Here is a 9,826-nt window from a genome sequence, read left to right on the forward strand (position 1 = left end):
ATGGACCAATCTATCTTGCAGAAAACAAAACATAGTTTATTGAAAAATGTCACAAATAGTTAATAATTATCCTTATTTGGGATATCAGAAAGTAATGTTATGAGCATTCCATCCAGTAGTAATTATCTTTAGCCGATCCTCACAGGACTGTCCACGGCAACTTTAAAAGCGTCTAATAAAGTTAAAAAATATCCACTCCTCCTAAATGTGGACAAACGCGTCTCACTAGAGGAGTAAAGCGGAGGAATCTCAGCATAAGTATGGGCGAAGCAGAGTGTTAAGTTGGTTATGAGATAAGCAAAGCATTCAAATGTGCTGATAATGTATGAGATGGTAATATAATATCCTGGTCCTCTCACATTAAGTTCTCTTACTGCCTGCAATGATGGAGGCTGCGATAACCGCCGTGCAGATGACATACCGGGTTAATTCACTGCTCCCCTTGTGCTGTTATGGGAAATAGGTTTATGCTTATGGTGGAATGCTGCTGTCAGCTCACAGCATGTGGCCATCTGCGCACTGTGAATGGGGGCGTTCCCCCTGATGCCCCTTTAATTTCTGCTCTGACTCTGAACAGACCTCAGGCAGTAAATTAGCAATCGTGGTGGTAAAAATTACAGCGCCCCCTGTACTTTAATTTATCCTATTAGGAATATATCGTTACTGCAAAAGAGAACCTTGTATAGATGGTATATTTGCACCCAAGAGACTTGTTTCTTTGTATTACAGTACGCCTATGAGAGATTTCACCCTGTGCTGGCCACACCCTTAAAGCTGTGATGTCAGGGGTGTGACACCACCAATTCTAGGAAGTGGAGTACTAGCAGGAGCATCCTAAGGACACTCCAGGCTGCTGGGTGCCTGCCCAGAGTACGACTTGGACGCTCTGGGTGGCTCTGCAGTGGCGCTTCTGGATGCAGAGAGGTGCCGTGGGGCAGCAATGGTGCCTCACCCACGGTCCTGCACCCTGAGCATCACTCGCACACCCCTAGTTGCAGCCCTGTGTGTACCTACCTCTCTATCTCCCCATTTGTCTATCTCTGTCCCTCCATTTGTGTGTATATCTTCCATGGTCCCCCTACTCCATATGCCTCCCCTCATTTTTCCCATCTGCTCCCACAACACACTGTACCCTTGCACCACAGCTTCTACCCACAACTTCCACTTCTCCCCTCTCCATGGTTTTCTTTCCTGTTCTTTCTGGTCCATGTGATAGGCAAAACCAGTGCCGGCAACGGCCGATCACAAGCGACGTGCACCAACAATAGCGTGACTGTGTCCACCACCACATACATGAACCTGAGGATGGCGGGTAAGCACCATTTTCGTAATTTATTAATTTTCGCTTGTTTTCTTCATAGGAAACCTTCCTCTTAGGGGCCCCATAAATATAACACTGAGATGAGGTTCGGTGATTCAAGAAAGTTTTAAAACCACTGCCCTAAACCATTTTGGGTTAAAAAAAAAAAGTGACCCATCATCCAGAAAGTGAGAGCAAGATACTTTGTGGGACCAGCCATGTTTTCTGAAAGTCTATGTGTTACTGCACAAAAAGTTTCATGACATCACAATTACTTTTGTGGGAATTTTGCACTGTGACACCCATTGGAATATGGTCTATGTATTTGCAAAGTCTCAGGACACAACCGGTCAACTTGCCCTGGTCACCAACATGGGTATGTGCTATCACTATCAGACGTTGGGTTAAAAACTCCAGCTCTCAGGACTTACTATAAAGAAGTGCATGTGTAACAGTCAGTCATCAACGTAAATGAGGTAAAGTAAGAATTGTTATGAACAGCATCCTCCTATGGAAGGCTACCGTATGAAGCAGGTATCAGATCACCTCCTGGCTGGGGCACCAAGAGAGAACTGATTACACCAGGCCCTGCCCCATCAGCTCCTCTTTCTGTATTAATCCGTTTAAAGAAAAAAGCCGACACCTTCTATGAATAAGCTGCATAACCATTGATAATTGCTGTGATTGATCCAGGGAATGAATATAACTGCAAACAAATTGTATTCCCTGTAAAATCTGCATATTATGTATGTAACTGGAAGTTTTGTTCTCTTTGCACCATCACTGTTACACAACTGCTAGAACTTGATATGCCTGCTTTTAATTTGTGTGTTTATACATAGAGTAGGGAGCCACATACTGTATTGGCATAGACCTTCAGAAGGTGGACTTGTCATCCTCTGTGTACAGTGCCCCCCATTCATTGTAACCCTAACCCTAACGGCTCATTTCATGAGGATGAGCAAGTTACGGGTGAGAATCCTTCTTGTGTTACATTCTTCATCCTCTGCTGCTATAATGTATTAGATGACTGTAAACTTTGGTTAGCGCTAATGTTTCTAAGATTAAAAACAAACCCCCTTATTGGATATAGGAACCTAATAATGTAACATCAATTACATAATTCACCCATTGCAGCCTTGTTTTTAGGAACTGGCACCTTCACAGCTCGGTAGTGTTATAGTCATCCAGAAAAATAGTCAGGTTCCACATGAGGAATGAGGAGGGAAGTTATTAGAAAAAGTGGGATATTATCAAAAGTCAGGAGCAAATCCACATCATTTCTCATTCGTCTAAACCAATAATTAGTTTTTTGCTGCATCATGGTTAATGCTTTATAACTGTATTAACAAACAAATATTAATATATATTAGCATTGATTTATATAGCAGCCCCACCTGGAGACATATAAGAGCTGCACAATGGACATAAATTCATACATACATGGTTGGTGGACTAACCCTGTTCCTTTTGGCACTTGTCACTTTATAACCAAGCACCTTGCAAGCTATTGGGACACTGTCTGAACTTGAGATGCTGTGTAATATCTCCAGCTACTGGCTATCAGATAAGGATCCGTTTGTCTGCATTGAATTAAAAGCCTCATTGTGAGACCATCACTAATTAAGGATACCTTTGAGATTATATCACAAGCCGGTAAACTATAAATCTTTCTTTGCTGGACACTTGCTATCCAAAGACTTCTGTCCTGTGACTTGAATTGTTTCATGGCACATTACGGTGCCTTACAGGATGTATATTATGTATGCCTTTTCAGGACTTTATATATCTCTGGATGCATGTGTCTAATTTCATTTTCTTAAAAAGTGCTAATTTTTTATATTGATTTTATATGATTTACATTATTGAATTACATTATTAAATTCTATATATACTATCTATCTCTATCTCTAATATCTTTTGTATTTTGATGCATCATGGTTAATGTTTTAGAAATGTATTAACAAGCAAATATTAATATATATTAGCATTTATTTATAGTACATAGCAGCCCCACCTGGAGACATATAAGAGTTGCACAATGGACATAAATTCATACATACATGGTGAACAAGAAGGGTGTCCAAGAGGAAAAAGAACATTATTTACCTGACGCCCCCAGCTTCTCTACTATTTACAGATGTCTCAGTGGTATACTAATGTAAAGGTGTTATTTCACTTTTCATTGTCCTAATGATACTGCATTTGAACCTCTATATATCCCTGCCTATACCTTCTAATATCCTGCCTATACCTTCTAATATCCTGCCTATAAACCTCTAAGGATGAAGCTAATTTGCGTACACAGTCATATAGTAAATAAAGACTCCAGACCTAGAACCTGTGGTTCCAAAGCACAAAGTATTATTCAAGTAAAAGTACAGCAGTTACACGCTATGATCCTCATATAATCTTAGCGCAAAGAGATTATACAGACCCAAGTACAATTATACATACACAGCGCTCTCTTGTCCAGATGTAGCCATCAGCAAGAAACCCCCGTCTATCAGCATTCAGCATGAAGACTAGGAACCCAGGGTCAGAGCACACATATTTATACCCCCCCAGAAATAAACAACACAATAGAGAAGTTTGTTGCTAATACCATTGGTCCTAAAGGAGAGTACATATGTTACAAGGCATTTAACAGGTTGGCTCAAATAGACACAGCCCAGCCTGTAAAAACTGGTGGTCTCTGGTTTCCCGCCTCATGCAAATCCTAACAGTTGTTCATATAATGTACATTTTGTTGCTTGAAGTCTCTGCGGTCCATAAGTTGAGAATGCATGTTGCGATCTCTCCATCGATATTACCAGAATACTGTTGAGAGAGTACGCATCAGTACAATACCAAACATGGCTTACTTATCACATATAAAACCTTAGTTACAAAATAACCTTTATTTCCTAGCAATGATAATAAATGTGCATACTGGAATCTTATACCTTATAGCTTATGGAACCTTGTATGTGAATATGTAATGTGTGAGTATGTGGGGTTTGATGTAAAGACACTAGTTAACTTGGGGCAGATGCGTGTGCATTGAGCTAATATTCAGCGTTTCCATACAGGGTCTTATGCATTTGCTAATATGCGACTAGTTAACAGCGCAATTGTGCGTATTAATGTGTGTATGAGAAATGGTGAAAGATGCAATTGCATGATGCTAATAGTAATATCGCCACATGTACTAAAGTTTGAGTTTATCTAAAATGGTGCTTAGGCGGCCATTCGCAAAATGGCATCTTGCGATCTCATTTCCAAGATGGCGTCTTGCTGCCAGTCGCAAGATGGCGTTGCTGCGATCCAATTTTAAACTGATCTTGTCTCAGCCAATTATCCAGCTTCGACAGTCCTAATGGCATCCTTGATCTTTGTCAATTTGGCCTGAATATCCCCTACAGTATGGTGTAAAAAGTAGGTGAGGGGCGTGGTTGTGGCATATTGTGGGTGTGGTTACACCTCTGAGTAATCTTGTGCCTACAAAAAGGCTCAGTCCTAGATACTTTGTAACCGACCCCTATAGGCGCCCTGATGAGTACTACTCAGTGGATTGATCCCTATAGTGGATGTCATTGTCTGTTCTGCCCCAGGGGAGGGAGATTGGAGAATTTAAGTCAGGTGCAGACTGGTGTGAGAGGTCTGTGTTAGCTATGCTGAGAGAGTATCCTTCCTAACTGATGGAGACAGACAGCAAATGATCAAGATCCATGTCAAACTGTTTAACTATCTACTATTAACTGAGTTCTGCTCTGCAGATTACAGTGTGAGCAGTGATAAGTCCATGTGCGAGCCCATTGAGATAGGCTAAAGGTAGTCATACATCAGACACTGGATTTTGCGATCCGGCGATACGATGGGAAGTGCCGGCGTTTCCGGGTGGAAACGCCGACCTCCCGCCATCGATGTTCTGTGATCCGTCGCCGGATCGCAGACATTTTCCATGTTAAATGTCAGCGATTTGACGATCGCCATCGTTTTTTGATCGTGATCGTCAAATCGGGTAAATCCAACATGTTGGATTTCTGCGATCCCACGATGGCAGGTTGAAGCATCGCGGGATCGCGGCAATCCATCGCTGATGGATGGGCCCCATTAACCTTGTCTGGGTTGTTTGAGAACAAGTTTTACTCGCATCATTTGTTGCATCTGAGGACACATACAGAGTTTGGCATGCTTTTATCCACAATTGCTTTTCAACACCTGTGTGCTCTAATTCTTTAATTACTGAAGTTATACCTTCCTCAATAAGCAAGACTTTTTTTGTTTCCTGACAATTCCAATAGAGCATCTATATTGATAGTGTGATTACCATCAGTGCTCTGTAACCTATAGCAACCAAACAGCTCTTCACTTTCATTAGTCTAGTTTACAGGTTCTCAAACTCGGTCCTCAGGACCCCAAACAGTACATGTTTTCCATGTCTCCTCACAGAATCACAAGTGAAATAAATTGCTCCACTTGTGCATCTGATGTGTCAGTGAGTAATGAACACACCTGTGCTCCTGTTGGGTGACATGGAAAAAGTGTCTAAATATACTGTAAATGTCCGCTGTTTGTAATTTCATTGTGTAGTGCTAGAGTTTAAAATACATCAGTTTTGCCCTAGAAGTATTTTATTTTATATATAGATAGATAGATAGATAGATAGATAGATAGATAGATAGATAGATAGATAGATATAGTTTTCTATCTATCTATCTATCTATCTATCTATTTATCTATCTATCTATCTATCTATCTATCTATCTATCTATCTATCTATCTATCTATCTATCTATCTATCTATCTATCTATCTATCTATCTATCTACTGTATCTATCTATCTATCTATCTATCTATCTATCTATCTATCTATCTATCTACTGTGTCTATCTCTTTTTGTGAGCGGTTTTCAATGATCACCATACTTTCTTTTTATAATATGTTCCCTTGAATAATGCACATTTGTTAAAGGGACATTTCCCTTAATATACGGACATCTCTGTTGAAGTTGTTTATGGCTTGGAACAATTTAACCTAATCACGCTGGAAGGATCACTTGATACATTTCAATGTATGGTGGTTGTTATAAATGATATACTGTAATAATAACTCTATTTGTTGAATACAATAAATAACAGAGAGCTTCTACGAGTTGCTTAATGCTGCATTTATTTATTTTGAAAACAAAATCATTTAAAATAAATCTTTTCTGTTTACTGAAGATATTGGACTCTCCTGAAGGAACCAACTCTGGAGTTATTGGCTCCCCAGTCGTTGTATCTCCGGTACTCTCCAGGTCTCAGGTAGTACTGACGTCCCCGGTAGTTGGGCTCCTCATAGAACACCCAGTGGCCATCAAACACATTGGAGGAGTGGATGTCATGGTAACGGAACTGCTCATAGACCTGAGGACAATCTTCCGTGAACTCCATCATCTGACCTCGGAAGTCTTCTCTTTCATAGATTCTCATTCTAAATGGGCCGCGATGCTGTGGAAGCAAGAAGAGAAAACTGGTCATTATGGGGCAATTTTGTTATTTTTAAACTGAAGGATACACATAAAGACAGGTGTTTTACAGGGGAGATGTGTCAGACCACATGGAGAGTGCAGACAATATGCAAAGCAACCAATCAGCATCTGTCATTTTACAGACTATGCTAAATGCTCCGAAAGGGGGGTCGGTGGGTGGGTACTAATTACCTGGGCCAGGGCTTGTTGGAGGGACTCGGTGGGGGTCCGGGTCTGCCACCGACTTTCCCCATTTTCTGTCAGCAGCCCAGCACATGCTGCTGTATGCTGGGCTGCAGTGGGACCAGCAGCAGCTGTCTCCTGTCCTCTGCATGTGTGGGTGTGAGGATGGGAAGCAATTACACTGATCGCCCTCCCCCCCTCCCGGGATCTGCCCCTGGCTCACAGTGCCTTCCTTGTTGGCGCTGCAAATGTTTTTATTGTTTCTATGGGAGCAGCATGGCCACACCGCGCATGTGATTAGGTCATGCCACCCCTCCCCCCTCCAGTGTAACAGGGCCCAGGCTAGTTCTCTAACGGCTCATACACACTAGACAATATGCTGTATGAACGATGTTGGTGAAAGATTTCCCTTGAACTTTCTGTAGCGCAGGACAGACGATATTGGGGGTACATACTGATAGATATCTTTAAAGATCACGTCTCTGAACAGGCAATTATTGACGATATCGTCAGATTGGCCCGCACATACGGATGACAAATGACATCGTTAACGACCTGTGGGAGCGCGCATCATTGGTCGTTCACTGCATACACACTGAATGATATGAGCGATATATATCTTTGAACAATATCCTTATCGTCTATATCATTCATAAATATTGTCTAGTGTGTATGCGGTTTAAGGCCCTGGCTAGATAATGATTATTAGAAGCCGGTTGCTTGCTTTGTGCAACTTCTCTACTTTACATCTCTCTCTATCTCTCGCCGATGCCTGATATATCTCCCCTTTTATGATTTACAGTTGAATTGTATAAATTTGGGTTGAATTTTTTTTTTTTTACTTGAAAAATCTTTTGTCCCATTGAATAGTCATTGCCCAAGAGTCTGCTTTACGTTGTATGTTATCTTTGTGAAAGTGTTAATATGCGGATACATTTCTAGTATGACATACGTACTTGAGGAGTCAGGTGACACGACCTGATGGAGTCATTGAATCCCATCCACTGCTGGAAGTCGGGGTACTCTCCTCTCCTCAGATAATACTGGTGCCCCCTGTAGTTAGGGTGCTCGTACAGGATCCAGTTTCCACTGTCTACACGGATGGAGTTACAGCGGTTGAAGTATGAGGTCATATCAGAACAGTCAGAGCTACACTCATAGGAGCGGCCCTGGAAGTTCCTGTCCTCGTAGAAGATGATCTGTGGAAGAGATTGTGCAGGATTCATCAACATGTACTTTTTGTTCATAATAAATCCTATATCAGTGACCGTACTGTACAAACGACTTTATCAAATCAAATAAAATACGTTAACATTTTTTCAATATCTACTTCATCAACATTACAATATATTACAAAACAATTGCAAATTATTTTTTTTGCCAAATATCAGACAACTCTTCAGTTTTATTTTTTTGTAAAAAAAAAACTATATAAAAAAAACCCATTTTGCATTTGGCTAAATACGTTATTTTCTTATCCATATTCCTTTTCAACCTGTGGAAGTTTTCTCTAGTTCAAGTCGTACGTATGTTTGCTATTTCTTTATGTCTGGCAGGGGCAAGTTAATGAGCGGACCTGTATTAACATAGTACGGCGATAAATTATAAATATGGTTATTACAATTATATATTTTTAGTAGTTATAAAAAAAATATAGCACCAAGGCTGAAGAGGAGAGAAAACAGCTGTTACCTTTCCCATGTTTGTGGTTTTGGTACGGGAGCTGGATGTTGCCGAATGAAGCCGACCTTTGCCCTTATATACCCCTTCCTCTGCTGATCCTGCATGCACTGAGTGTTATGTCAACTGATTTTGTGTTTAGTAAGGTAAATGTATAGCTCTTTCATGCACTGTGCTTGGATGACGCCTTTGTCTATATCTGCTTAGTAATAGTCGCATGCTAAACGGTATACAAAGAACTTAAAAACCCCTGTGTTTACCCTCTGTAATATGTAGTTGTCTTCAATTGTACCGGCAAATTATTTGAATATCTCCAAATTATGTTCTTACATAATAATCTTACATGATGTATATTTTCTATTCTATTATACATAAATAGATCACAAAGAGGCTTAATGTAGATGTTTAGATGCCGTGCACAATTTCGCTCTGGAACAATGGCCCTCATTCAGAGCCACTCGCTATTTGCGGTCGTTCGTTCTAAAACAAGGGGTGGCTATTCAAATGAACCGTTCGCTGTTTGCGGTCTGGTCACGCCTCTATGTCTGAACGAGCGAACAAAACTTGCGTTCGTTTTTTGGAAAAATACGCCCCCTGGCCGCTCGCATCCTACGTCATGTCCGCTATTTATTAGATTAATCGAGTACATCGACAAGGGTATGAACTGCTCGCTATTCTTGGGGTTGGTGTTTGCTACCACAATTTTGCGAGCAGTTCTGACTATAAAATAACCCAGTGACGTGGTCAATGACGCTGCTGTTTTAAATATGCACACCCGTAAAACGCCCGTTTTGACCTTTAAGCACGCCTGCGTTCTGATTTCCACTCCCCATTTTCAAGCACCTTCCCCTGTTACCACCCACATACGCCTCTTTCTGTCACTCAAAATAGCAGGCATTCGCTGTTTTGCGAGCACATGAATTTCGGCCGCACTGACTGGTTAGCGCATGCGTATAACGATCCGTACGCATGCGCAGTTGGACTAACATCGCTCGGAATGAACGAGCGGCCGCTTACGAGCGGCTCTGAATCAGGCCCAATGTCATTTTTTATTATGTTGCAGTGTACTTGTCATTTAAAAATTCTATAGTATTAACCTTTGACCCGCCACACAATGAGCCTCTCGTCAGATTGCTTTGAAAGTTTAATATGGTGAATTTAGTCGTTTG

The 9,826-nt window shown here is 41.1% G+C and overlaps 1 protein-coding gene across 1 annotated transcript; it reads right to left on the reverse strand.

Moving 5' to 3' along the window:
• Positions 1–6,437: 6,437 nt before the first annotated feature.
• Positions 6,438–8,766, reverse strand: LOC148501749 (gamma-crystallin-3-like). Its single transcript, XM_088450001.1, has 3 exons — positions 8,670–8,766; positions 7,934–8,176; positions 6,438–6,774 (listed from the first exon to the last, which is right to left on the reverse strand). The coding sequence occupies exons 1-3, from the start codon at positions 8,676–8,678 to the stop codon at positions 6,499–6,501; spliced, it is 528 nt and encodes a 175-aa protein (XP_088306127.1). The 5' UTR covers positions 8,679–8,766; the 3' UTR covers positions 6,438–6,498.
• Between the last annotated feature and the right edge of the window lie 1,060 nt (positions 8,767–9,826).

Source organism: Taudactylus pleione, unplaced genomic scaffold (genome assembly GCF_031769625.1).
Source record: "Taudactylus pleione unplaced genomic scaffold, aTauple2 ptg000503l, whole genome shotgun sequence".
NCBI lineage: Eukaryota > Metazoa > Chordata > Amphibia > Anura > Myobatrachidae > Taudactylus > Taudactylus pleione.